Source organism: Parus major, chromosome 3 (genome assembly GCF_001522545.3).
Source record: "Parus major isolate Abel chromosome 3, Parus_major1.1, whole genome shotgun sequence".
Lineage (NCBI taxonomy): Eukaryota > Metazoa > Chordata > Aves > Passeriformes > Paridae > Parus > Parus major.
Genome location: NC_031770.1, coordinates 56,815,101 through 56,842,021, shown reverse-complemented (window position 1 = coordinate 56,842,021; position 26,921 = coordinate 56,815,101). Strand labels below are relative to the sequence as shown.

At 43.5% G+C, this 26,921-nt stretch overlaps 4 protein-coding genes and 1 non-coding gene across 8 annotated transcripts in view; 2 read left to right on the top strand and 3 right to left on the bottom strand.

Annotated features, from left to right (window-relative positions):
- PNLDC1 (PARN like, ribonuclease domain containing 1) overlaps positions 1-4,440 on the bottom strand; it is an 11,471-nt gene extending 7,031 nt beyond the window's left edge. Inside the window, exons 1-7 of one of the 2 annotated variants that reach the window (XM_015622007.3) lie at positions 4,314-4,440; positions 3,799-3,850; positions 3,604-3,677; positions 2,641-2,674; positions 2,393-2,516; positions 1,703-1,791; positions 1,310-1,416 (exon numbers count right to left, since the gene is read on the bottom strand). In XM_015622007.3, the coding sequence (XP_015477493.1) occupies positions 1,310-1,416; positions 1,703-1,791; positions 2,393-2,516; positions 2,641-2,674; positions 3,604-3,677; positions 3,799-3,850; positions 4,314-4,389 (556 nt within the window). In that variant the 5' untranslated portion in view covers positions 4,390-4,440. The remainder of the gene's footprint in view (positions 1-1,309; positions 1,417-1,702; positions 1,792-2,392; positions 2,517-2,640; positions 2,675-3,603; positions 3,678-3,798; positions 3,851-4,313) is intronic. The other variant, XM_015622006.3, reaches the window with a different exon arrangement.
- Positions 4,441-5,435: 995 nt separating this feature from the next.
- Positions 5,436-9,231, bottom strand: MRPL18 (mitochondrial ribosomal protein L18). 2 transcript variants are annotated; one of them, XM_033512774.1, is made up of 4 exons: positions 9,198-9,231; positions 7,581-7,761; positions 5,930-6,164; positions 5,436-5,639 (listed from the first exon to the last, which is right to left on the bottom strand). In XM_033512774.1, the coding sequence occupies exons 1-4, from the start codon at positions 9,214-9,216 to the stop codon at positions 5,568-5,570; spliced, it is 507 nt and encodes a 168-aa protein (XP_033368665.1). In that variant the 5' UTR covers positions 9,217-9,231; the 3' UTR covers positions 5,436-5,567. The 2 variants fall into 2 exon arrangements, with proteins under 2 accessions (XP_033368665.1, XP_015477495.1); XM_015622009.3 differs by lacking the exon at positions 9,198-9,231 and adding an exon at positions 8,224-8,352.
- Positions 9,232-9,733: 502 nt separating this feature from the next.
- TCP1 (t-complex 1) lies at positions 9,734-18,368 on the top strand. 2 transcript variants are annotated; one of them, XM_015622005.2, is made up of 12 exons: positions 9,734-9,906; positions 11,423-11,508; positions 12,253-12,381; positions 12,769-12,866; positions 13,164-13,274; positions 13,966-14,147; positions 14,746-14,872; positions 15,205-15,380; positions 16,096-16,219; positions 17,157-17,349; positions 17,664-17,827; positions 18,064-18,368. In XM_015622005.2, exons 1-12 carry the CDS (start codon positions 9,834-9,836, stop codon positions 18,278-18,280), a joined length of 1,680 nt encoding a protein of 559 aa, XP_015477491.1. In that variant the 5' UTR covers positions 9,734-9,833; the 3' UTR covers positions 18,281-18,368. The 2 variants fall into 2 exon arrangements, with proteins under 2 accessions (XP_015477491.1, XP_033368664.1); XM_033512773.1 differs by lacking the exon at positions 9,734-9,906 and adding an exon at positions 10,165-10,202.
- LOC117244203 lies at positions 10,719-10,854 on the top strand. The gene has a single exon (XR_004496817.1). It is a non-coding gene; the product is annotated as a small nucleolar RNA SNORA29 (small nucleolar RNA).
- Positions 18,369-18,553: 185 nt separating the features above from the next.
- Positions 18,554-26,915, bottom strand: ACAT2 (acetyl-CoA acetyltransferase 2). The gene is made up of 8 exons (XM_015622008.2): positions 26,710-26,915; positions 25,365-25,546; positions 24,398-24,515; positions 23,488-23,631; positions 22,323-22,445; positions 21,526-21,680; positions 19,354-19,464; positions 18,554-18,799 (listed from the first exon to the last, which is right to left on the bottom strand). The coding sequence occupies exons 1-8, from the start codon at positions 26,903-26,905 to the stop codon at positions 18,632-18,634; spliced, it is 1,197 nt and encodes a 398-aa protein (XP_015477494.1). The 5' UTR covers positions 26,906-26,915; the 3' UTR covers positions 18,554-18,631.
- Positions 26,916-26,921: the final 6 nt, after the last annotated feature.

The window sequence follows — 26,921 nt, the reverse complement described above, 5'->3', positions numbered from 1 at the left end:
AAGAAAAAAAAAGGCAGTAAGAGCTTCAGAGGTGCAGACAAGCCTATTAAGGAAAACACATCATTCCTCTAGAGAGACAGACTGACCATGTGCTTCTCCCCCAACATATACAAAATATTCTTCAACAAATGATCCTGGTACATTACCATACACAATGACAGAAACAAAACAAACAAAAAATATAGACACACACACACACATATAAGAAACCCAAAACAACAACCACAAACCCACAGAAATAAACAAAAAAAAAAAACCAAAACCCAAAAATCACAGTGAAAATTTCAGGCAAACGAGCTTTTGTAAGGACATGGAGGAAAGAAAAAGACTGAAGAGGGAAAAAGGCTACTAAACTGAAAAAGATGCTCTCTGTTTTGGACAGTTTCAGAGCAACAGACCCAGAAGCCAAGCACACAAAGGGTACCAACACATTTTCCCCCACAGTTGATAAGGAATTAACCCCATCCTCTTCTGAATAGCATTAAAAGAGACACCTGAATCAGTCTTCTTGCTTACTTAAATAAATGTCTTTCTTATCACAGGTGCTCACCAGTGCCAGACTCTATTAAAACATCAGTATCATATCTAGCTGACAAAGCAGATAAAAAGCACAGCACAGTCTCCGCCCCTCCTATTGCATACTCTGCAAAAAAAGTCAACAGACAAAGCCTTGAATACTCTGGTTTTCCTAATCTTTTCTACGTTTTATTCCCTGACCTAGAAGATTAAGCTGTGGGTTCTGTGAATAAACCTACAAATTATTCCCTGCAAAAATTCCCTGTTCTCCGAGCCAGCACAGAAGTTCCTCAGCTCTGCTACAGTGCTCCCAAAACCTAACACAGGGGGTAAATAGCCTGTTTATTCCCACTGGCATGTATGTGTCTCCATGGGGCTCCCTGGTGCTCCACATGACAGGACTAAGCTCTGAAAGGAGAGGAAGAAAACCAACAAAAAGCCCGATCACTGATTTAAAACATGTAAAAAACCTTATCCTGATTCAGAGAAACTACAAATTCCCCATCTGCTGCTCAGAAGAAGCACAAAATGGAAGTCAATTATCACAAGGCATGCTCTGAGCATCCAAACATCCACTTCTGCTTCAGAAAGACCCACCACCCCAACAGAGCAGAAAAGCAGAGCCCAAGTATAAACTGGGGTAAAGAGTTGTAAAGGCAGGATGGGCACTGGTGCTTTCCCTCTCAGTAGAGCAATTTAACAGAAGAAAGGACAGTTATAGCTGCAGAAGTTCACAAGAAATGGTGAAGCCACTCAGAGCTCACAGGTGTCTAAGACAGGCACTGTTTCATACCATTCAGATCCTGCAGAATCATAGTATCCTCTTCTTTTGCTGCAGCTATCCAAGAGGTCACTTCATCAATAGCTTTCTTCAGGACATCCCTGTCTGCATTATTAGCACTGGATGAGGGGAAAGAGGCAATGTGAGAAATGCTCTTTACAGGTGAAGCCTTGTGCCTTGCTGTAGGAATGCAAAAGCTTCATTTCCCAACATGCACCCAATTCTCCACATAACATCCTGCGATCTCAATCTTCCTTCAGACACCACAGCATGCTGGAACAGCTGGCAGCGAGGTGTTCAGACCAGCAGGATTCAGTATTTCTATGAAAAGTGAATTTCTATGATCTGAGTGAAGCTGAGCCATGAACTCGGTACTGAGGAGACACGTCTCTGAGAAGTGCTCACCTGCAGACTTTCCAGGTACCTGCTAAGAGGTGCTGCCTAAGGATCTTCTCCTGTACCTCATTCATGTATGGGATTCCATCTTTGAGAAACTGAGGGGAGAGGAAATGCCAGCTTGGTTACATTCCCCTGGATTTTCTCACAGCACATTAGAGAATTGGCAAGTTAGTCAGGACAAACAAACTGTAAGCAATACAACAGGTATGGAGGAAAGAAAAGGATATCTGTCAACTGTAATCAATTTTTTTGCTCTTCTTTTACCTTTCCTTTAATAAGATGCTTCCAAGAGTCAAGAAGTCAGACACCTCCTTGCAAAACAGTACTCTTACAGGATGACAAAGTCTCTATTTCACGGGAAATGTGGCAATATATAGGATGCTGGTAAACAGATACTTCTGCACCTTCATGGATAGTAAAGACACCCACCAGTGTTTAGTAAATCCTTAGCTCACCAGAGATAGGTTTTTGGGGTTTTTTTGAGGAAGGCTGCCTGTCTGAGACTGCCGAGGATGTGGTTATTGCCTTTACATTAGTTCAGCACTCACTACCCCTGTTCATAATCAACTGCATGATGCATCCATACTTTAGGAAGATTCTATTTACCCCAGAAACATAACATTTAGGGATACTAATCTGATTTCTTCTGCAATTGCACAGGTTTCCTCTGTTCTGCATTTCTAGTAGATTACATACCTTGTTGTAGTCAAAGCCATAATGAGACAGGAACTGAATACTAGATGCAGAGAGGGTAAATTCGACATCCCTTATTCCCAGTGTTGAGGGAAAGAGAAAAAAGTTGTATGAATGCACCACATACCTAAAATGAAAAGAAAAATATCTCTAGAAGATAATTACAAGACATAACTCCACCCAAAGGGAATTATGGAAAAAATCTCTACTGCACTACCCTCATTGTAACATAAAACTGCTTTTTTACTTACTTGTCTGAATTTTCTGCTGAGAATATTGCCAGCCCTAAAAGAAAGAAACCTCTATTGAGATGGCAACGTTTAGCTATATGCCTACAGATAGCATGCAAATTAGATAGGGGATGTGGGGAACCCTTCAAGAAATACATGTTTTCCATTCACGAATGTCACTGTGCCAATCCTTGCAGCAACTGTCAGGCCACTCCCTGGATTCCTGAGAGCTGAAGGGGACAACCTTTCACTGCCATGTGGGAAAGGCAGTCAAATCTGAATTAAATAACAAACAGACTGAGCAATGGGCAAGAGGTGAGATGGTGATGAGTCTCTGACTGTACACACACAGATGAGTATGCAGATTCAACTATACCACAATAAGGTTTGGAACAAGCTAGGCACCACAGAGGACTGAAACATGGGTTTTACTTCTCAGGTTCTTTTTTCTTCTGCTAATCCCTAAAAGGCACATTAAGATCTTAGATACCCCAAGACTTTGAACAATATTTCAAACTGGTTTTGAGCCAGCTTCTTGACTCCTTTCTTAACTGTCAATAGCCCTCCTCCACAGGCCTTTTCTCATGCTGATTTGTTATTTTAGGAATAACAAAAATAGCAGCCTTCATTATCCTCAGAGTCCCCTTACTCATAATGCACTGTATCAAATGAGACAGCTTTGAACAGGAACTGCCGACATATGCTTCTTGTTCACATCCTCTGATTTAAAAGCCTTGTATTTATAACTGTGACCTTTAAATATGGTCAACTTTAGACCAGTAAAAACTATATAGCCCACCTGACTTTATATGATTTATTAAAAAGCTGATAAACATCGGAGGGGAAAAAAACCAAAACCAACAAGCAAATGTCTCTCGAATGAGTGAATTAAGGCCAGAGTCACCTGCATGACGACCTGTTAGCAAAAGGCCAGTTACCAGTACGACCTCGGGAGATCCCTTTCCATGTCGGAGCAGCACTTACCAAGCTGAGCAAGAGTGAAGCGCTGAACACTCTGCCTGGCCTTCACATACCGCTCCGCAGGGGAGTCGAACAGGCTAGGAACAAAACCAGAATTGGGGAAACGAGAGCGGACACATGAAGGGTTGCTATACACAGGTTGCTCTCACAGGGCTAGAACAACAAGTCTCTCTCACACTTCAAGTCCAACACCTTTACCTGGGCTCGTTGTTTTGTAGAGAATGCAAACCAGTAAACTCCATATCAAGGGCTGTTGAGGTGGAAAGAACACAAAAGAATCTGAAATTTGAGGCATGCGCTTCACCAGCACCAGGACGGCGGCTCTCAAACGCTTCTCTTCACCGTAATCTTTGTCAAACCACAGGAAGCAGGCTCAAGAGCAGCGCGGCTTACACCTCCAGCCGCCTCGTTCCTGAGGCAGGGACACCTCCCCCACGCCCCTCAGAGGGGCCTGTCTCACCCTGTGCAGTGTTCGTGCCCCACCCCGAACCCCTAACACCCCCGGCCCGCAGCACGCCGAGCCGAGGCCAGCACCGCAGCCGCGGTTCCCTTTCCAGCCTCGGCTGTCTGTTTGAATCCCCGCGCCTCAGCGCTCGCTGTTCTGGGCGCAGCAGCGCCATTATCGGCTGCAGTACCCCTCAGTGCCTGGGACCCTACGTCGGGCAGGGGCCGAGGGCAGCACTGGGGCCGGACGAGACGCCCCGGACGCTCACCCACGAAGGCGGCGCGGAGGATGAGGCGCCTGAGGCGCGGCAGGTGCCGGGCAAAGCCCTCCGCGCCCACCTCCATCGCCGCCCTCCCGAGGCCTGGCCCGGCCCGGCCCGGCGCGCCTGCGTGTCCGGCGCTGCCCCGCGGGGCGGGCCCGATCCGCAATAAGGGATGGGAAAGGCAGCGCCGCGGGAGCTTCGAGCGTGACCCGAGCGGCGGGAACAAAGGACGGGGAGGTTTAGGCTGGAAACTGGAGAGGCTGAGAAAGCGCCCGCCACAGCCCGCGCTCACGGGGAGCGCAGGGGCAGCTCCTACTGCGCGTCTGCCGGAAATGCAGGTCGCACAGAGGCCGTCACTATCTGAGAGTTGCTATTATTATGAACCAACAACTAGGTAAAAATCCAGTAAAACAGTGGGTTTTTTTTCATTATGTCAGTCGAACACTGAGGATTTCGTACAGACGCCAGAAGTGGGCCGAGCTCACCCACACGCTGCTGAAGCCGGCACACACCCTTGGCGTTCCCTTCTTCTGCCCCAAACACGAGTACAGCACCGGGACACAGGTACAGGAGGTGCACGGACCAGGCTGGCCGCCCTGAACTTTCCTGTCAGAGGCCTTCCAACACACTTTACTGTGGGGATTTCACAGCCTGCTCGTACTCTGCCAAGCCATCAGGCAGAGACGCTGACAGCACCAGCCTGTGCCAAGCAGCAGGCAGACACACGAGGGGAGAATGGAGCTTCTTATTCCTTACAGCATGCATTTGTACAGCTTCCCTCCTCGACCCATCCGTGTGGTTAAGCAGTTAGAATCTCAGGATTGCAAGAAAAGCGCAAAGATGATTTGTGGGAGTTCAATCCTTTCACCAAGATTTGTGCATTATTTTATCACAGCTGTATACATTCACGTAATGACTACACTTTGCTAGGTTAGACTGGCAGTGTGCAGGGATCAAATATCAAAGCACTCCCAGAGTTCAGGCTGGAATAAACAAAATCAAATATTAAAAATAAAATTTATTTTTAAAACGTTGAATTATTAATAAATTCTGTCAAGCTGAACTATGGTAAATTTATTCTATATTAAAGATGTTGATCATTTTAGAATAAAGAATATGATGCACTTCTATCCATTTTAAATATTTTATTATAAGAGGACACATTCCAACTTTTTCCAGCTCTGGACCTTCTGTCTGCCAGTACACAAACCCAAAGAAGTGATCCTTGTTCCTTGAAAAGTCTTCCCAACAGTCTTCATTTTACTGGTAGATTCTTCGTGGCTCATGCAGAATGACACCACCTTCTTCCATAGCTTTCTCAAATTCCTGAATCTTGTTTAAAAGATAGACACAAATAAATAAATAAGTAAATAAGTAAGTAAGTAAATAAATAAAAAGCCAGCAGCACTTTGATTTCAGTGGGGACATGTTATATGGAGGGGTAGAAGTTAACAGCCTCATGCTCATGGAAGCATAATGCCAGGAGCTGCAGCGTGTCAGAGCTGCCTTTCTGAGTGTTGAAAGGAGGGACTAAAATTAATGGTGAAGAGAAGTAAAATTAATGTAAAATTAATGCCCAAAAAGGAAAAAAGCGCCAAAGGAATAAGGAGATGGGTACTTGCCGAGTCACAATGGTGTTCCCAGGGGATAATGGCTTTAAAGTTCACAAAGTTGATTCCTGCTTCCAAACAGCGCTGTGCCATTACACGGCCAAGGTTTTTGCATGCGGCTACTCCCTTGGGACTGTACAAGTGTCTCTTTATGGCCCACTCTCGGGTAGAGGCAGACACCACAACTTCCCCGTTGGAGCGCTCGACAAAGGCTTCTACGTAATGCTGCGTCCGCTCAAGCCGTAATCTGAGTGCAAGAAAGAAGTAACAGAGGACTGTAATGTCTTTCCCAGAGAACATAGTCAAATGCTTAAATTACTCCCTTTATGAATTAAAATTGAATGTATTATTATCTTAATATTTTTGCTTATTAAGACACAAAATAAGACTCATGTTGGGAGGAAAGGGTTAAAAGCAGAAGAATAGTGAGGAGGATTTGCTTAAGTGACCTTGCAGCTGGGAATGCCAAGGCCTGGAGAGTAACATTGTTATAGATTATGACTACTGCTTATCCTCTGTTTTGAGAAGTAGAATCTCTGTGTAGAGATACCATAAGTGTTTCAAGAGCCTTGAAGCCTCTCTCATGGATGTGCTTGAGCTCTCTGTTTGGACAGACAGAAGATCAAAGCTCAGAGATCACAAAAAGCACAGGGGACACCACAGCATGATGGTAAACCTAAATGCCCTTAATAAATGGGTGCCAACAGCAGGCTCACCACCTGCACAGACTAGGTCTGCATGTTTCCTCCGCCTGGGTGTTGCTTTGAGATCCTCCAGTAAGCAAGGCAATGGAATAAGTGTACTCTTTGCATTTCAGCTACAGTTCTGTGGTTGTTCCAGCTGCCTGCCTGTGTCAACTCACACAACTCCTATTACTAGCTCAGAAGACTGAAATTACAATGGCAACTTTTCATCAGTTACTCAGGGTCACAGTCCTGCGTTGCCTCAGACCAGTACCCACTCCAAGCACTGTACACCTGCACAGTGTGGAACAGATATATATGAGGGGAACTGCTCCAACAGAAATGGAACTTTAGGGTCACTATGCAGTCCCTTAAAAGCTTGAGCTGACACAGCAAGTAACAACTTGTTGAGATATACAAGTGGTCAGAAAGTACCTCATCAGCCTCCACACAAAACAGTAGAATATTTATTAGGAGCAATTATTTCTTATTGCACTGAGACAGTGTCAGCTTTCCTGCTATGAACAAACTGGATGGGGCTCTCCCCACAAGAAGAAAATAAGGACTTTGAAATGCCAGCTTAAAATAAACTTATTTCCCAGAGAACACATTAAATTAAAAAATTAAAACAAAACCCACAAATATAAAACAACTCCAAACAGACTACTATGGTGCCTCAAATAAAACCAAGAAGCATGGTAAGCACAGGAGTGAGAGAATCCCGAGTTAAAAAGCTGTTGCTTAAGCAACATTACTGTTGCCTTAACAATAGATGGAAAAAATTTGACCACATATGCTTTCATGTGCTACTAGTCTGCTCTTTTCTGAACACAGAAGATGCCTGCTGATTGAGAAACACTAAAGTGCTAACTGATTCAGCCACCCAAAATTCACATTGTGTATGCGGGTTTCTTGGGGTATTTTGTTGTTTTGTTTCTTCTTTTGCAGTCTTCATTTCTGGTAGTAACTGCCTGACTCACCTGTGCCAGAACTCACGTTTTGGCCACGTTGTCTTCCAGCCACGCTCCTTCCTAGCCAGGGCCATCTGCTCCAAGTTCCGAGGATTTCTGTTAGTGAAGTTTGGGGAAACAACCTCATTTTCACTTGTGTCCACTTCAGTCTCAGTTTTGAGACTGGCTGTAGTTGATGCAAAACGAAGACCTTGGCGGGGAGAGCAGATTAAAAAAACACCAAAGTTTAAAAAAAACACGTAGTGCAGACAGTAGAATGGATATAGTACAGAATGACACAGCTTACACAAGTCAGCAGGGCAAAATGATCTTGCTTTTATGTTTTAAGCACTTAACAGATGAATGACAAGACATCACCCTGCTTCCCCAGTTAATGAGCTGAACTGCAAGTACACTAGCAGAAACTTACACGTTTCTAAGTTCGTATATAAACTCACGTGTGACTAGGAGATCCCTAGGACCGAAACTTTACAAAACACTGAAAGCGAAGTACACACGGAACGAGAGACAGCGCTACCAAATAATAAGGTATAAACCCTTCATCCTTGGCACAGCAGCACCGCCAAGACACCCGGCCACCGGATGGCCCCTGGAGCACGGGTGCCGCGGAGCCGCCGCCGGGAAAGGCGGGCAGGGCGAGCCCTGGGCTTACCCGCTGCACGGAGCCCGCCGGCCGCCAGCAGCAGGCGGCTGCTCAGCGCCATGGGGAGCCGGGCCCGCCACAGCCCTGGGCGGCCGCCACTCCCCTCCCTCCGCTCAGGGACACCCGGGCGCCGCCATGCGCGAGGGGCGGCGCTTCCCTCGGAAGCGGCCACGGGAATTCCGCCCGCCGCCGGCGGGGTCAGGCGGAAGTGCCGCTCCCGCCCCGCCGCCAGCTCCCCGGGGAAGGGCGCCTGTGCGGTACGCGCGTCCCACAAAACAGAGCAAGAAACAGTGCCCCAACTCCGGGGATCATCCTTTAACTTCTCCCCGTGGAAAAAGGGCTTTAGGAAATGCCGGCCTCCAGAGACTGGGTCGGCTTTTCCTGAAACGGGTGTAAGGAAGAGGGGAGTGGGTTAAAGCAACAAGGGGTGTTTCGGGAACTACTATCATCCTGTTTTAGCCTTCTTTCCTGCAGCACACAGGTACAGCAGAGCTTCTCTGCCTTCTCAAAGCGCTCTCCTGCAAGCCTGATCATGCAGGAATCCTACTTTAGGGCTGTATTTAACTGCTGTAGTCCTGAAAATGCATTTAATGAGACAGATATCTAAGAGCCAACTGTGTTGAAAGGAGGCTGAAGGCCGGGTGAGACCCTGGCACCACCTGACAGATGAAGTCCGGTCACTGCCGCAGGAGGCAGGCACAACTCTGGCTCTGGAGGTCACGCCTGGCCCCACAATGTATCCGATGGTCAAAATACAAGAAGCCTGTTCACACCGTGCCCTACGAATCTTGCGCCCATTACATGCCCGTACTGAGCCTTGCCCGTTCCCATCTCCCCGCCACTCCCTGAGACCTTTTCCTCAAGACTGTGGCACATCCTTCCCTATCCTACAAGCATTGCCATTTAACAGACATGGAAAAGTGGTAGGATAATGGGAACAGTTACAGCTCTGAGACCTTCCAACGATACAATGGTGCCATTACCAAGTGCAATCGCAGCCATGACTTAAGGTAATTGTCATGAAAAGTGTTTTGCCTTATGCATCAGCTTGAGTCTCAGTTTCTCCAGGAAGCAGGTATTCAGCTTCTTCATCTTTTGCTATCTCAGAACCTGAGATCAGTCTCGGAATTTGCAGCCTTCCCCCAAGACTCGGGGTAGAATCCCGAGCAATGGGTAACGTGTTTCAGAAGGGCAAATTACAGCCAAGCATGCCGAGGTCCCCTCTTTGGGAAGCAGGCTATTTCCCGGTGCTGGGCAGCGGGCGCCATTCCCGCACCCGTTCCTTGTCCCGCCACCGGCGGGACCCCACGCGCCTGCGCGCCGAGGCCCGCGATAGCTTCTAGAAGCTCGTGGAAGCGCCCCTGGCCCCGCCCCGTCTCGCTGCGCCTTTGTTCAGCCGCGCCCGCCAATCGCGGCTCGAGGCCGGGCGGTGCCGCTCCCCGGGATTGGGCAGGCTCGGAGAGAGGCCCCGCCCCCGAGGGGCGTGCCCCGCCCCACCGCCCCCTCGCGCAGGGGGGCGCGTTCCCAGCGTGCCTCGCGCCCCGGCCATCCCGCCGCTCCGCGCCCTCCCGTCCCTTCCCTAATTCCCTGTGCGTGTGGTGCCCCGCCCGGGCGGGAAGATGTCGGCGATGGAGGGGCCCCTGGCCGTGTTCGGCGAGCGGACCAGTGGTGACACGGTCCGCACGCAAAATGGTAACAGCGAGGCAAGGGCCGGGAGAGCGGGGTGGAGGGGGGGGAAGGGAGGGGCAGGAAGGAGCGAACATGGCGCGGCCATGGGCACCCTTGCCATGTGCTCACCCGCCTCGGTCTGCCCGGGAACTGCCGCTCCTCACGACAGATCGCTTCCGCTCCGGGCCGCTGGTGCCTGCAAGGAGGAAATAAAGGAAGGAGGGAGGGAGGCAAGCGGACGAGAAGGATACGCCATCCCGCGCCGCTTCCAGGAGTCTGAGTGGCGACGCGATCCCGCGTCCCCCGCCCTCCTTCCCTTGGTAGGAGCAGACACCGGCATGGGGCGGCTGCTGCTGTTCGGAGGTCGCTTTGCCCCATCCCGACCGCGTGGGGCCTGAGCCTGCAAGGCCTGTGGGGAATTCTGCAGGGGAAGGTCTCCGCTGCCTAGCACAGGGAATAAACTGCTTCGGAGAACGGGGACAGCTCTGGAGATGCCTGTCTGTAACTGTGGTTCTCAAACACTCACTGCTCGGGATTGTACCCCAAGTTCTGGGGGAAGGCTGCAAGTTCCGATACCGATCTCAGATTCTGAGTGGACAAAAGACAAAGGAAGTATCTAAAGACTTGCTTCCTGATATAACTGAGATGCATTCCTGTAGCTCTGATGATACTTTAGGCAGACCACTTTAAATTTACGAGTCTTGCCTTAATTCCCGAATGAGATTCCACGTGATAATGTCAGCTTTGGTACAACGCTATTTCTTCCAGAAAGCTGCCATTAATCGTCATTAGCAAAACAAATTGTTGCGTCGTTTGAAGGGGTCTGAGTTATAACTGTTCCCATTTAACTACCACTTTTTCAATTTCTAGATTAAGTGGCTATGCTTGTGGGATAGAGAAAAACTTGCCATGGTCTGAAGGAAAAGGTTGATTGTATCTTTTTCCTATATGAAGATGGCAGAACAAACTTTAAATGAGTGTTTTAGAGGCTTTGTGTAGTTTCAATAGTGACTCAAAGGTCACTTTTCGGTGACTTAGTTTCAGAAGTCAGTGTTTTGTTTTAGTCACTTGATATGGACCAAAAGATGCTTTACTAGTTGATGTGTGATGATTCTGTCGTTCTCTGTCTGTCCAGAACTGAGGATTAAATGAAAGTGAACTCTTGCAGTCAAAAGCAACAATGCTACCAACCCCTCCTAATCAAACACCACTGCTCCTCTGACCTCAGCCCTGCACTCCATCTTACCCAGACAGCAGAGGAAGCATTCTTTTTCTGGTCACTCAGTTTTGCCCGGTTTGCTAGCTAAACCAGCTGGGAGGGAAGAGTGAGGTTTGGCACAGATTGTATTTTTTTAGTAGCAGCAAGCCTAGCAAAGTGAGGTAAAGCTTCAGGTTAGATAGGCTGAAATGTGATACTAGATTAGATCACTTGTCAAGATCCTGATTTGTTGGTTCTTGGCACTATTTCTTATTAACCTGGGAATCATTCTAAAGCTGGGAAGATAAAACTTTATTTTTCATACTTCTTTCATTTATTCAGTTACTGCTGCATCTGCTATTGCCAATATTGTGAAGAGTTCTCTCGGGCCAGTTGGTCTGGATAAGATGTTGGTGGATGATATTGGGGTAAGTAATGTTACTTTAAGGAGTGTCAGAAGGCCTTGTATTCTTGTGTAAAAGTGCTTCCATTTAGTGTGTTTCATAGGCCTAATGTGCATATGCCTGTTTTTTCTGTGGTTCTGAGAGGGGTAGGAGAACTGTGGTAAAACTGAGCATTGTCTAATGTGTGTTACATTGGTTTATTTCCATCTATGGTGGTGGTAATTTATGTGGTACAGTTATTTCATTTCTCTAGGTAAATTCTTGTAACCACTTAACATATGGATCAGATTGCAAGAACTGTTTCACCATGTTTCAGGTTTAAAGTTTTGACTTGTATATATCCTGGTCTCCACATTAGAAGAAAAAAAATAATCAAGTAATTGATAACAAATTTTTAAGCAATAGTTGGTATTTTAAAATATTTCAAGCAATTGAAGAAAGGTTGTCATTTTCTAGGCTGATGTAATAAAATACCATGTTGGAGGGAGGTCATTGCATGACTGGTGATCCATTATTTGCAAAATTGTTGATGGGTTTCTTAAACATAAAGGCTTTTCTGATCAAAAGAAATTACAGATTCTGCACTGGTAACATTTCTGTTGTTAGAATGGTACTCCTCATTAAAAAGAAGCAGGAAGGTTCTGGTATAGTTATTTTGTGGGCAGTTGCAAATTTCTTGTAATGTCTTTTTGTATGAACATTATGAAATGCAAGACTGAAATTGCAATAGAAATATATCTCATATGCACATTTGATTTTGAAAATTAGGATGTGACCATTACTAATGATGGTGCAACCATTCTGAAACTGCTAGAAGTGGAACATCCTGCTGCAAAAGTCCTTTGTGAGCTGGCAGACCTGCAAGACAAAGAAGTTGGTGATGGGACCACCTCAGTGGTATGTAGCAAGTTTTACAAGGCAGATACATCAGAAGTCAGTGTTTGGATTTGGTATTTTCCATAGATGCTAGTTTCCATATGCAAAGTGGTGCTCTGGAGGGGAATTTTCTTACTTCTGTTTCATTATTGATTTTTTTCCTGTCTTGAATGTTGGTGATAGAGTATGAATTTAGGTTTATTAATTTTTAATGACTGCAAGAAGTGAAGTACCGAAAAGGATATTGAGTGTTGCAAACTCGCCAGAGACTTCAGATACTACAGAGACTGGGGGTTGGAATTAGGTAGCTCTCACCTCACAACAGAAACTGTTTTTAGTTCTGCATTGGACAGGGCAGTTATTTTGCTTATGTCGAACGCCTGTGTTTAGTGTCTGTATTTCAAACAGGTAATTATTGCTGCAGAACTTCTCAAAAATGCAGATGAGCTGGTGAAACAGAAAATTCATCCTACCTCCATTATCGGTGGATACCGACTTGCCTGCAAGTAAGAAGCTGATACAGTTGAATTTCTGCATTTTGTGACTGGATTAATAAAGACTTTTAGGCGTCACTTAGAATGTGGTGCTTTGTTGTAGGGGTGGTGGGGGTTTTGTTGGTTTGGGTTTTCCTTTTTTTAAATTGTATTTCTGTAATCACATAACGGAATGACAGGTTACTGTCCTTGGAGAGCAACTGAATTTTTCCTTTTGTTCTTTGAGGTAACATTTAGAAGAGTTGAAATCATGTAAATTTTTGTCTTTTTGTGGGGGTGGTTCTTTACCAGTTTGTCTTTATTTTACAGGGAAGCTGTTCGCTACATCAATGAAAATCTTGTTATTAACACAGATGAGTTGGGCAGGGACTGCCTAATTAATGCTGCTAAAACATCAATGTCCTCAAAAATTATAGGAGTGTATCCTTTAACTTGATCAAGTGAGTGAAGTGAGAGTGCTTAATTAGAGAGCTTCAGTAGCTAGGCTGGAGTATCCTTGGCAGCAGTTTTTACGAACATGACACAGTATTGTTATATATATTGAAGCTGTTGTGTTTATAACAGGAATTTTACAGATACTGTGACCTGGCATGGGGGGAACCATGTTCAAACTCTTCCCAGTTTATTTAAATCTGTGTTGGCACATCGTGATAGCTTTTAAAGGGTATTGTTTCCTAACAATTGCTTTGCTTGTTAGGGACACTAGATGAAGAGTTGTGTGAATGGAAGAACGTGTTACAGAAGTACCTAGGGAGTGAATCTAGAGGGAAGAAAGTCGAATTTTACTCCATGGGCACAGAAAAACCTGCATTTTTTAGTTTTTGTGCAGACTGAATATAGGATATGTGTTTTTCTTTAGCAACAAAGATATGTAAAATGCAGGTTTCATACTAGTCTGTCATAATTTTCTTACCAGTGTTTCAACTTTTAGAATGACTCATTCTTTTAAGACATTGGTAAGGAGGCACTTTTGTGCCTTTTGAAGGTCTTTATTGGACACGTATTTTGGGCACTGACAGTTATTTCTGTTCATGGTTTGTTTGAGTTTTTCGTTTTTCCTTAAGTGTAATACTAGTGTCCGTCTTCAGTTTTAACCTTAACAGCCTTTCAGTGATGGTGATTTCTTTGCTAACATGGTGGTGGATGCTGCACTGGCAGTTAAATACACAGACCAGAAGGGTCAGGCTCGGTACCCCATCAACTCGGTTAATGTTCTGAAGGCGCATGGCCGCAGCCAGAAAGAGAGCATTCTTGTGAACGGTTACGCTCTGAACTGTGTGGTGGGCTCACAGGGTAAGAACAGGCTGTGTTTCAGAAATCTTTTGTGTCACCTCAGTCCTCTTCGTCTTTCTGCATCACACTCTTCTTACTGGCTGCGTTCGTTGCAAATCATGTGGGCTTTCAGTTCTGGGACAATTAATCACAAACATGAAATACTGCACTTCACCTGTGTTAGACTAGAGCCTGCCAGCTAGCAGGGATCCACAAAGTGTTGGTGAGTTGCTGTAGTTTCCCTAGCTCAGTGTCAGCAAGGTAGCATTGTGGTCTGGTAGAACTTAAAGGCTTCCCTTGTGGGGAGGAGAGCCAGTGTCAGGTTTGTGGAGAACTGTTCTATTTAGCAGAGTTGTGCTGTGATTCAGTGATTTAGAGGATGTGAGACTGATAGGTCAGATTGTCATGGTCATTCACATTTTGGGGACAGGGTATGTAAAAAGGTAACACATGAAGGTCTTGATTGGTGTTTTTCTGCAGTAGGGCAGAACTGGAGGTGAAGAAGCAAACAGTAGAAATCTGAAGTGTGAAAGTAACATTAATTTTAATTTCTAATGCTGACTTGATATTCTGTTAAATTGACTTGACAAAATCCTTCTTGCTTATTTTTCCTCATCAGGTATGATCAAGAGAATAGTTAATGCAAAGATTGCATGCCTTGACTTCAGCCTGCAGAAAGCAAAAATGAAGCTTGGTGTTCAGGTTGTTATCTCAGACCCTGAGAAGCTGGACCAGATCAGGCAGAGGTGTGTGGAAGCTTAAATAACTGAGGCAGTGGGGTTTCACAGGCTTGATTTGGTCTCTTCAGTTGAGGTGGCTCAATGTGATTTTGGCTTAATGCAAGAGGTAAAAAATGTTTTGAATGTTAATATTTCCCAGCTATACCAAGTAGTAATGGAAAAAGCCTTCACTTCCGGAGGCAGAACTAGTATTAAGTCAGTTTTCATGAAATGCAAGCATGTTTGTGCAGTGGTCCATTCTCGAAGAGCTCTGCCTTAAGGTTTCAGGAAATTGGCTGACAGGATGTGATAGTCTATTTTTTAATACCTTTTTATAACTTTGACATTAATCTTTGCAGAGAGTCAGATATCACCAAAGAAAGAATCCAGAAGATTCTGGCCACTGGTGCCAATGTTATTCTCACCACTGGAGGTATTGATGATATGTGTCTGAAATACTTTGTTGATGCTGGAGCTATGGCAGTACGAAGAGTTGTAAAGAAGGACCTTAAGCGGATTGCTAAGGCATCGGGAGGTATGTCTATATAAGAATAACTGGTTTATAAATTTATTCTTAAAAGTAGAAGTTGTTGTTAGGGTATTTGTTACTGATTTTTAAAATACAGCTTCTTATCATTCAGGGTCAGGATGAGTAAAGCTGAGCCACTTCTTTTTAGCTTTACTGCTTTACTGTTGCTTTTAAGTGACCTTTGTCAAAGTATAATAGTACTGTAAGTCTTGATTATTGAAGATTTACAGTGGGAGGAGAAAAAGCTGCCTTGCATTGTGAAGACTGGCCTCTTGGGGAAGTAGGAGCCATAATCTGTGTTTATTTAGAAGTCTTTATTATGCATGCATTCATAAGCCTCTGTTTAGACAGTTAAGTACATTGTTTAGATAGTTCAAGAACAGTAAAGAACTTCTAAGTCACTAAATACATACCGATCCTGTAGATATTTTTATCTGTCAGTTCTTAAATTTGGAAGAAAATATTTTCATTGTGGTAAAACATGGGAACCTCTAGTGGCTGTGAAAAAAGAACTGCTGTAAATGTTGAACAAAAGGAGCATTCAGTTTATCAGTTACAAGCTGAAATACTGAATTGCTGCCTGAGAACTAGAAGTCTTGTTTAAGAAAACTCTTAACACAGCTTTTATTTCCGTTTTTCTTTCTGTGCACCTATTCTGGGAAGTGGGGAAAGGATGATGTGCAGGAATTGAATGTTAACTTCACTTTTTTGTTTGTTAAAGCAACCATATGTTCAACCCTTGCAAACCTTGAAGGTGAGGAGAGCTTTGAGGCATTAATGCTGGGACAGGCAGAAGAGGTGATTCAAGAGAGAATCTGTGATGATGAGCTGATTTTAATCAAGAAGTAAGGATCCTTTTAAAAATACTCAGTTTTGTGTATGTTCTTTACTAAGTTTGAGATAAATTTCCATTTATTTACTTCATGCTATCTAAGTGGTTGGAGTAGTTACACACATGGGAAAGTAGTTATACACAAATGCAGTGCAAATTAGAGGTGAAAATATTGGTATTTAATCTCTTTTGCTGGAGCTGGATACATTTTGTGAACTGCAGTATATAAGAAAAACATTGCTAGACAGTTTTTACTTAAATTTTTGTTTATAAACAAGTGTTTGTAAATTGGCTTCCCTTTAGAGATGGTAAAGGGAAATAGGTATCATCTGAGTAATTTCATCTGAATAACGAGGTGTGAGCTAAATCTTTCCATTTTTAGTGAAAGGCAGTGTTCACTTGTGCTGCTGTCACTGCTGTCTTGTACCTGAAGACTTAAATATCAATTCATTTAACGAGAACATACTTTGGAAAATAAGTTTTCCACTGCTTCAGTATCTATCCTTTCTGGGTGCCCATGTTTGTGTGGTGTCATTGAAGTGTGAATGAAATGCTCTGCCTATGGCACTTGTGTGTCAGCTACATGGTGACAGCCTTTTCTATAACATTGGCAGTCACTAGCTTACTTGCGGGCTGTGCAAAAGGGGTCTTTCTGACTAAGTATCCTTTCCCCTCTTTGAAGGGAAAATATCTCATCATCACACTTTGGCAGGTAGCTTTCTTTAGAAGACTAGAATTCACACTAGGTGCTTGCATGTTAGAAATTAAAACAGTGACTACATTACAATGTGTGTATCCTGCAAGGGGACATAACAATATTAAGATTTTCTTTTAAATGTTGAAATAGTGAGGCTCAACTGAACTCTGCTTTAGAAGAAAAAAATTAACAAGAAGAATTTTAATACAGATTCCATCCAACACAGCTGACTTCTGATTCCTTTTTTTCTTAGCACCAAGGCTCGTACTTCAGCATCAATTATCTTACGAGGAGCCAATGACTTCATGTGTGATGAAATGGAACGATCTATACATGATGCCCTGTGTGTTGTCAAAAGGGTTTTGGAATCCAAGTCTGTTGTCCCAGGTGGTGGTGCTGTAGAGGCAGCACTTTCAATATATCTTGAAAATTATGCAACCAGCATGGTAAGTCTTGCACAAAGAAGCAATGGTGTGTATGCATTAGACTTGCACAATCAATCTCCAAGCATTTATTTCCATCTACTAGAAGTCATTTCTGTGGTTCATGAAAACCTAATCACCTTACAGAATCTAATATGGTTCTTTAAAATGGAGGATATGAGTTAATTCTTTTTCTGGTTAGACTCTATGGTTCTTTGACCCAAGCACAGGTTTTGCATGTGAAAACCCCTACCTATTAGTGCTGTTCTTGATCATGGCTGTATTTTTTCTTCTCTTGTTTTGGCTATTGATTTAAAAACATTTTTTCTTCTTTCTAGGGATCACGTGAACAGCTTGCAATAGCAGAATTTGCAAGATCCCTCTTAGTAATTCCAAATACATTGGCAGTAAATGCCGCTCAGGATGCCACAGATCTTGTTGCAAAGTTGAGAGCATTCCACAATGAGGCTCAAGTTAACCCAGATCGCAAAAATCTGAAATGGCAAGTATCTGTCTGTTAGAAGGCTAGTAAAAGTGATGTGGGTTGGTGACCTAGATGGAAAATTGTTCTCCCAGTTAACTGAACCTTGATTTGCCTAATTAAAAAAAATGTATGTTACCAGTGAACTCCTCTGCCCCTGCCCTTGAGTGGCGTGGACGTACTGCTGTAACAAAGTAGTAGCTACAGAGCATACTCCCAGCTGTTTCTCTCCATCTGACAGCATTCCTTCTTTGCAGGATTGGTCTTGACTTGATCAATGGAAAACCTCGTGATAACAAGCAAGCCGGTGTCTTTGAACCAACCATGGTCAAAACTAAGAGCCTCAAGTTTGCAACAGAAGCTGCAATTACTATTCTTCGAATTGATGACCTTATTAAACTGCACCCTGAAACTAAAGAAGAGAGAGGAGGGTGCTATGAGGATGCAGTTCAGTCTGGAGCACTTGAAGAATAACTTAGGCTTTATTTATGTTTGTTTCACTTACACTTCCCACTCTTATAACTAAAATGTTAATAAAATAAGTGGTTGAATGTTGCTGCTATTTTCTTGTGAACAGACTTAATTTCTGAAAGCAAGCTTGGTCCTTTGAAGTGAGAATTTAGGCTCTAGTGTGTGTTAACAACTAGCCTGCCTGCAGTAACCACTGACCTCTTCATCATATCAGTGATTGAGTGTCAAAAAGTAATGGTATAAGCTTATCTACTTTTAGGCAAAACAAACAAAATGTGAGTTCTGTTATTAGAAGTTTATTAGTAAAATGTTTCAAAGCTAGTTCACACTAGCTGTTTGTTCATTCCTGCACGTTTATCTCTCAACACACATGGCTATTCCCATTCCTCCTCCTATACAGAGAGCAGCAACACCACGTTTTCCACCAGTTCGTTCCAGTGCATATAGAAGAGTTACAAGGATGCGACAACCAGAGGCGCCCAGAGGGTGGCCAAGAGCAATAGCTCCACCTTGTATATTGATCTAAAAAAACCACAAACATATAGTCAGTCAAGAACATTTAACTGGCTTAGCTGACTTTCAACATAAATAACTACTGGAATCTAGCACTTGATTCTTTGTGAGCTTGAAGCCCCAAATACCACTTAACACAAGAAAGGGCATATGAGTGCAACAGCTGGTAATAATTATTTTCTGTTGCAAGGGTGCTCTCTTTACTCTGAACAGGTGAATTTAGGGAGAGGAGAATAATACCCATGCTTTTTGCCATCACTGAAAGAACACTGTGGCAAATATACTTGCAGCAACAATTTCAAATTCTAAATTAAGTATGCTTGAGCAGTTGCCTAGATTTGCATAAAAATCCACTGCAACAACGATGGAACTTGTTCAGCTGGGAATCTGCTAGCAAAGCCAGTGGACAGCAGTGTGAGGAAATGCCTGCTGGGGCTCCCACCCTATTTGCTTACACCAAAGGGATTGCAAGAGAGCTGTGCTCATCCTTAAAATCCACATGCACAGAATGGGACAAGTTTGAATTACAGAAGGCAAACTAATGCCAGCCTACAAATCATTACCTTTTCTGGATTTACTTTCAGTTCTTTTGCTATTGCAACAGATAGTGATGCAAAGGCTTCATTAATTTCAAACAGGTCGACTTGTTCTAGAGTCCAGCCAGCTTTGTCAATCTGAGAAAACAATACAAATAGGACCTTATTATCTTTTAGGTCTTCCTCAGCACCACAGGAAACTTTTCCTAAGACAGAAATCGGATGATTTGAAGCTACCACTGCAAAAAAGTTGAAGGAAAACAATTTTTTATAGCCAGGGTTGATGACAGAATTCTTGAAGACTACAGACTTGAGTGTCAGACAAGTCAGTACAATGAGCTGTAATAATGCTGGCTGCTCATAAAAATCTTGACTAATTTTACACAAGTAATGGAGGTGGTGCAATTGTGAGAATCAAACTGTACCTGGTGTCCTTACTAGAAAAGCACTGGATTCAAAAACAGGCTTCAGCAAATTCAGAGCAATTTTTTTAGGACATAGTCTGATTCCATTAGGGAGTCTCTGCTTAGAGACTTTTACACAGGAAATAGTGAGATGTCAACCATTAGTGATCTGATTTTTCCACTCTCCTGCCTTTACACTGAAGGCTGCCACTTTAAGCTTTTCACAGGTGACTATTTTGGAAGATGCTCTGGCTCGTGTTTTCACTTGAGAAACTTGTGATGCAATTGCCTACTCTAGTACAAGCTAAGGCATGTTTCACATATGTACACTTTGTTTGTAACAGCAATACTTTATCAGAATCATCAACAATGATGTTTCACAACCTAGGCGAGTCAGAGTGGTGCACCTCCGAAGAGGAGAGCCTTTTTCTACAAAAAACACAGTATGGAGTATCCCAACCTTCTGGGAAAAGCTTAAGATACACTATGTTATTGTAACACTTAATCTATAACATGGTCATTCTGTCACTATAAAGTGCAACTCTAAAATTCTGAAGTGATAAACAAAACATGGAGCATGTGAACATTTGATAACACACATTAATTACAAAGTTTAATCACAGAATCACAGAATATTCTGAGTTGGAAGGGACCCAGGAGGATGATTGAGTCCAACTCTTTAAGTAAATGGGCCATAAACGGATCGAAGCCTTAACTTTGGTGTTATTAACACCACGCTTTATGAAGTGGTGTGCCCTTTCTCACACTATGTATACAGTTAAAGGTACAGCTTGTCTGTCCCACAGTTTAAAGTAAAACTGTATTGTATATGCAGTTTTCTTTTAAAAGAACAGTTTGACATCTGGTAAGAAAAAGCTTCAGCATTACAGTTCTGATTTTCTTGTCTGTCCTGGGGTGACTTTATGACACTGATATCAAAAGCCACAGAGCTTGGGTGAGTTCAAGTTAGACCTCCACATTGCCAGGACATTTCAGAGGTGAACAGAATAAGGCCTTTATACAGTATTAAAGTAATAAGGAACATTAAATTAAATCTGTTCTTAACTCTCCATGCTCAATTCCCTAGCCAAGCTTTAACTAGTAATCAGCTGGGGCTGCCATGGGTTATGTGTGTATTAGCAAGCAGTATGGTACCAGCAGGGCTGCTCACTGAGGCACTGAGAACCTTATCTTGTGGACTGAACACTGAGCACATCAGAGGGTGCAGTAATGTTCTGAGCACGGTACATGTGGTTTTGGAATGCACCTTCCTGTTTAGTTACACCTGAAAGGAATCCAGATTGTAAGCTCCAAGCTTTTTGCAGGCCAAACTGAAACACAAAGGGCACCATCCCCTTTGCTAATGCAGGTGGCACTCAGTGGCCCTTCCCTCATTGTTGTACTACAGCAAATATGATCAGGCAATGATCTGAAAATGAACCAGACACAGCATCAGAATCACTGAATTAGGTTAGTTACACACATCCCTGAAATTTGATCTTTAGCCTCCTAGGTTATCTAGGTATCCTTCCACAAACCTGACTAGTTTATGCTCTAAAGTCCATTTATACACATATGCACTTGGTTTTTCTTTTTCCAACAAGCAGGTACTAGCCTAGTAGCACTAGGATTCCTAATATATACTACACTATTTTGAGTGTTTTTCACATAGTTTTCTTTTTTTCCTACTAAGCTTTCTTTAGAACAAGGCAAAACCAAAACATGGCCAGGAAACAAGAAGCAATTAAAAGCAAGAGTTTTAACATAATAGATACATAGATAAGTGATTACTTACAGCTTTCCTTATTGCTGAAATGGGCCCTACTCCCATAATAGATGGATCTATACCTGTCTGAGCCCAAGATACAATTCGAGCCAAAGGCATAAGACCTCTCCTAGCAGCTTCTGATTTCTTCATTAGAAGAACAGCTGCAGCTCCGTCATTTAAACCTGTGGAATAAAAAACAACTTGTATATATTTGTTGGACTTTATGGCTTTCACTGTACCACCTTCTCCAGCTAGCATAAAATGACAATCTAAACAAAACAAAAGTCACAAAACATTTATTGGTTTAGGTCAGTATTTCTCATATCAGCCAAGTCTGTTCTCTGCCACAAACACTTGAAACTATATTGCTGTAAATGAGACACATTTGTGATTTTATTTGGAAAGCAGCAGTGGAAGAATCAAAGTACAGTCTGAAAAAGAAGCACATCAGATTTGTTAGGCAGGCTTTGGAAGGGGCAGCATAAAGACACAGCAAGATGTTTCAAAGCTGCTTGTGGCAGTCCCACAGGAGTAACATTTTCAAACATGAATCATTAAGTTTTCCATTGTCCAGACCTGCAGTGTCAGAAACCCTTAGACAGTTTAAAAGGAAATATTCTCTCCAGCCTATCAAATATTGCTGTTATTGTCCAAACCTTTGTATTATTTTATAGAAAACAAGGAAACAAAAGACAACTATATAAAGAAATCCTCCACCACATCTAACATGGAGTTCTACCTAAGTTGTCAAACACATTGCCATTTCCTGCAAAGCAGTAAACACACCCCTCACAGAGACCCTAACTTGAGCCACAAGGACCAACCTGAAGCATTAGCTGCTGTTACTGTCCCAGTTCCATCTGTCAGGAAACAGGGTTTTAACTTTGACATTGTTTCTAAGTTGCTCCCATGTCGAGGGTGTTCATCTGTTTTAACTTCTATTGGACCTGCAAAAGAGAGCATGATGCTTACAGGAGTGTCTAATCACACAAACACACCTCAAACAGAAAGACAGCAAAAACAACACGCTGAGTGGGAATATACACTGGATTCCCTTCAACCAAAAAGGCATTCTTATGCCTGAGACAGCTGCCAAGTCAAGGCAGCAAATGGCTGTAACCCTCTTTCTAGCAGGGCAGACAATTCAGGTCTTCTAAGACAAACACAAGCAGCTAAAATACTGTCTGGTTGTGCAAAAGTCAGTATTGTTCCTGCTGTTCCTAACCCAACAGCTTCTCTTTCAGCAGGAGGCCATATTTCAAATTATATTTCTAGTAATCTTCTTACAAAGAGGAGTCAAGTGTCATAAAAAATTATCATCTAAACTGGTATCATTAAATAGTTTGTAGCTGGCCCAATGCCAGGACTTTTTCAGCAGGGTCTGTTCAATGAAATTGTTGAAGAATGGATTCTTGATTTCTTTTTGGAAAATTCAGTTCTTGCATCTACCTCACAAGGAGCTGGGGAATTCCCCTGCTCTTGAAACAGACTTTTGGCTCAAGTATTGTAATAGGTCTGTGTATATCCCTCACAGATGTAAAGAGAATCATACCCATTATATGTAACCTGACTACATAATTAACTAGAAACCCTAATTAATGTCACTCTGTATTTTACTAGGTGGGTTTGACAGATGAATATGACTGTTTTAAGTTTGGTGCAGCAGGAGTCTTAAGAAAATGAAAAATACTGATTTTGGTACCATATCTAAACCTATGTTAAGTCAGTGTTTTGTCAGTGTCTTTGTTGTTATTATCTCTGAAGTAAAACACACTAGTAATATTTGCAGAAAGCTACACTGAAATATTCCACATTCACACTGCTTCTCTCTTATTTAAAATATAACCACTGAAAGCTGAAAAAGAGAGCAACAGGCTACATGCTTACAAAAAGGCTGTGTAAGTGGGAAACCATCCACTGATTACAGGAGACATAGCAGAAAATAGATTTTTTCCTTAAAATCGGCTCTCATTATCCATTGACACCTACCTTTCTTAGAAGGTACAAGAACAGGAACAATTTCTTTTGTAAAATAGCCAGCTTTCTGTGCTGCCTCTGCCCTGTTTTGTGACTGCACAGCAAGTTGGTCTTGCTCCCCTCTGCTGACTTGCCACTTATTGGCCACATTTTCAGCTGAAATGGGAACAAAATGCAAACTGACGTCAGGAAATGCCAAAATTTTAAATTGCAAAATTGTAAGCACAAATGTAATCATTAATGTTTGCTGCAGCAAGCAGCTGAGTTTGTTGAACTGTTTTAATTTCGATTTACTCATTTTGTTTACTTATGATTTTCTACAGTATTTTCACTTCAGGGTGAAAATTTCTGTGTGGAATCTCCTCACAGATGATATTTTCGAAGTAAATAGAAATGCAAACAAGCTTTTGTAGTTTATTGCTTCTCTGAATTACAATGCTCAGATCGCTCTACAGCCACTTGAGGGAAAGGAGCAGTTCTGAAGTCACGCTGTTTCATAAGCAGGGTCTGGAAAAGCAGTTGGCTGACCCATCCAGGGTGCAATAACCTGAAGCTGCAGAACCACACATATCCACAGGACACTTTACGTAACTCCAGCACACTGTGAATCTGCGCTGCTGAACGCTCCACTTACGTACAGGGTTTATTTTATTTATATTTTTTCTGAAATTAAATTTCTCAGATGTAGAAGAGATGCAGAAAGATTAGCTCAGACAGAAGAAAAACCCAGAGCAGTAGCTTTACAAACAAAATGGAAAATGCCTTCAATGCCTTTCATTATTACATATTTCTTTCTTTCTTTTTCAAGACTACAACATAAGGACAGCTTGAAACACATTATCTATAACCTTATATTTCTGAAATTTCGTGTCAGTGAATTCTTTCAGTTGACCATTTCATTTTATGGACTGTCACCACTTACCTGTTATGCCCATGTGATACTGATAAAAAGCATCTGTAAGGCCATCAAGGATTATAGTGTCCTGCAAGGAAGCCTCTCCCATTTTCACCCCAGCTCGCATATGAATAACGTGAGGAGCCTGCAAAAGCGTATTTTGAAAGGAGTGAGATGTTTACATCTCCACTACACAATTCAGACAACCATTGAAGAGACAGACCCCTGCCCGGTGGCTGGAGGTACCCATCCCAAATCCTGGCAGTCTTTCTGGCTGCCCGCTCTGCCTGTCCCTCCAGAGCCTGCCAGCTGGCGTGCCATTTGGCCTGTGCATTCCCCTGGCAGCAAGGGGAAACTGCAAGTGCTGTTCCCTCCACAGACCAAATCTATCATTTCTGGGGCCACATGGCTGTGGCTCTTCCATCCTACTAGCCTGCTCCAGGTAGTTCCCAATTGCACTCTGCTGTCATGGAATGTCAGCATCACCCTCAGCACAGGCAGCTGAGCCCTGGCAGAAGAGGCCATCTGTTTCTTGGGCATCATATCACCAGCTCAGACCCATTCCTGAATACAGCCTTGGGATGAACACCTCAAAATAAAACTGCTTTGCTTTCATTCCAAGCTCTAATTGCTTGTTGAGCAATAACATTTTCAGTTATTCCTTCTCTAGGCTTCTTGTAATACAAAAATCCCATCTATTGCAACCTGTCACAGGCAAATCGTTCAGCACAACAGGGCTAGATGGAAATGAAAACGGAATTACAAACGCAGTGTGTGTTTGCAGGGCACCTTTTTAGCAGCTGCAGTATGAAGTCTTTTCCTTTTTTAAAAGAAGCGTGCTACTCAAGTCACCTGCTGCATGTGTAAATTCATTCACAAGCACAGCGACCCTCTTGATCTGCCTCCAGGTGCCAGCCTGGAAACACAGGGTTTCAACATCGGGCTCTTTGCTCCCGGTACGTCAGCACAATGTGAGTCCAATCCTCTGCTTTACCTTGCTCATACTCTCCATGCCCCCTGCAACCACGATGCTGGAGTCTCCTGTCAGTATGGACTGAGCAGCCAGACACACCGCCTTCAAGCCCGACCCACAGATCATCTGGCAGCTCCAGGCGGGCACGGAGTACGGGATTCCCGCAGCCACACTGGCCTGCCGGACGGGGTTCTGGCCAGCACCTGTGGGAACAGGCAGCATTTTGTTTTTGGCTGCTCTTAAAAACAAAAATATCCACCTTGTCACTGTTCACAACAATACCCCAATTCCACAAAAACTTAGACCTCACTCCTGCTTTTAGCTGGTGGGTAGAGAAGTGCCTAGCAGTAATCTATACAGAGAAAACCTCTCTCATTTATATTGATCAATAAATACCTGCTACTGATAGTTTTACATCTACAACTCTGCCTTTGATGCCAGGTCAGAGAAAACACTACTTCAGATCAGCCCTAGCCTGTTGTATGTGAAAGATGAGAAATCATTTAAATTGCTACTTGCTGAAGAGGTTCTTTTTGACATCTTCTGTCCATCACTAGCAGTTAACTTTCCCTGAGAGTTCATATGGAAACCAAAAGCACAACTATGGACAGATGGACCTGAAAGCTTCCAGTCTCTGTTGAGACCCTGATGGAGATAATAGAAGCACTATATTCAAAGAAAACAGTCTTCATCTGCATCTCCCGAGGCCAAAGCTCTTTGTACACCAAAAAAAAAAGGACAAGGACAGCACACTATTCAGCAAGCTAAAAATATAGAGGAATCGGATTCATCTTTAACATAAAAATACATATTTCCTTCCTCCACAATAATTTTAAAATACAAACCTGCCTATGATGCTACTGATTAAACATTACCCTGGAAAAAGCAGGAGCAAGACCAAAACAAACAATTCCCTGCCAGCTATTCATTAAATAAAAGTATTTGTCTCCAAACAAGTGGCATCACATATCTTGCAGGTCAGTCCTGAAGATAAACACAAATGCAAGCCTAGCTCTTAAAATCTCAGTTACCATTACTTAGGACGTTAAATTTAGGACCTGAGATGACCATCCATCAGAAGGATGCTGTAACAAAGAAAAGAAACTGGCATTCACATATACACTGTTGGCTGCTTCATGGATTTTAAAAAAACCCCAAACTATCCCCCACAACATCCTTTCCAAAAACCCATCCTTTCGGTCACCCAGAACGTATGGAGAAGCAGCCACGATGCCTCTCAAGCCCTTTGTTAAGGAACCGTGTTTTCAATGGCAAGGAACAAGGTCCTGGAAGGTGAAACCTGAGCCGTTTCAATGGGACAACCCCGAAGAGAGGCGGCCGCGGAGGGGGAGCGCCCGGCCCGTACCTGCGGTGAGGACCTGCCCCAGGATCACCTCCGACACCTCCTCGGGGGCCAGCCCGGCCCGGCGCAGCACCTCCCGGATGGCGGCGGCGCCCAGCTCGTGTGCGGGGAGCGACGACAGCCCTCCGTTGAAGGACCCTGGCAGGGGGGACACAGAGGGAACGCGCTCAGCACCCGGACACCCGCCCGGCGGGAGCATCCGCCTCCCGGCGCGC

Excerpts from the sequence above, each read along its gene's own strand:
- MRPL18 (XM_015622009.3), bottom strand. The coding sequence starts at position 8,275 with ATGGCGCTGAGCAGCCGCCTGCTGCTGGCGGCCGGCGGGCTCCGTGCA. Across the intron at positions 6,165-7,580 it reads AAACGTGAGTTCTGGCACAG|ATTACGGCTTGAGCGGACGC; the intron begins GTGAGTCAGGCA and ends TCTTGCACTCAG. Across the intron at positions 5,640-5,929 it reads GGGAACACCATTGTGACTCG|ATTCAGGAATTTGAGAAAGC; the intron begins GCAAGTACCCAT and ends CTTTTAAACAAG.
- TCP1 (XM_015622005.2), top strand. The coding sequence starts at position 9,834 with ATGTCGGCGATGGAGGGGCCCCTGGCCGTGTTCGGCGAGCGGACCAGT. Across the intron at positions 13,275-13,965 it reads TCCTCAAAAATTATAGGAGT|TGATGGTGATTTCTTTGCTA; the intron begins GTATCCTTTAAC and ends ACAGCCTTTCAG. Across the intron at positions 14,873-15,204 it reads CTGGACCAGATCAGGCAGAG|AGAGTCAGATATCACCAAAG; the intron begins GTGTGTGGAAGC and ends TAATCTTTGCAG.
- ACAT2 (XM_015622008.2), bottom strand. The coding sequence starts at position 26,905 with ATGCTCCCGCCGGGCGGGTGTCCGGGTGCTGAGCGCGTTCCCTCTGTG. Across the intron at positions 24,516-25,364 it reads GCATGGAGAGTATGAGCAAG|GCTCCTCACGTTATTCATAT; the intron begins GTAAAGCAGAGG and ends ACGCTTTTGCAG. Across the intron at positions 19,465-21,525 it reads TTTCAGCAATAAGGAAAGCT|ATTGACAAAGCTGGCTGGAC; the intron begins GTAAGTAATCAC and ends TTGTTTTCTCAG.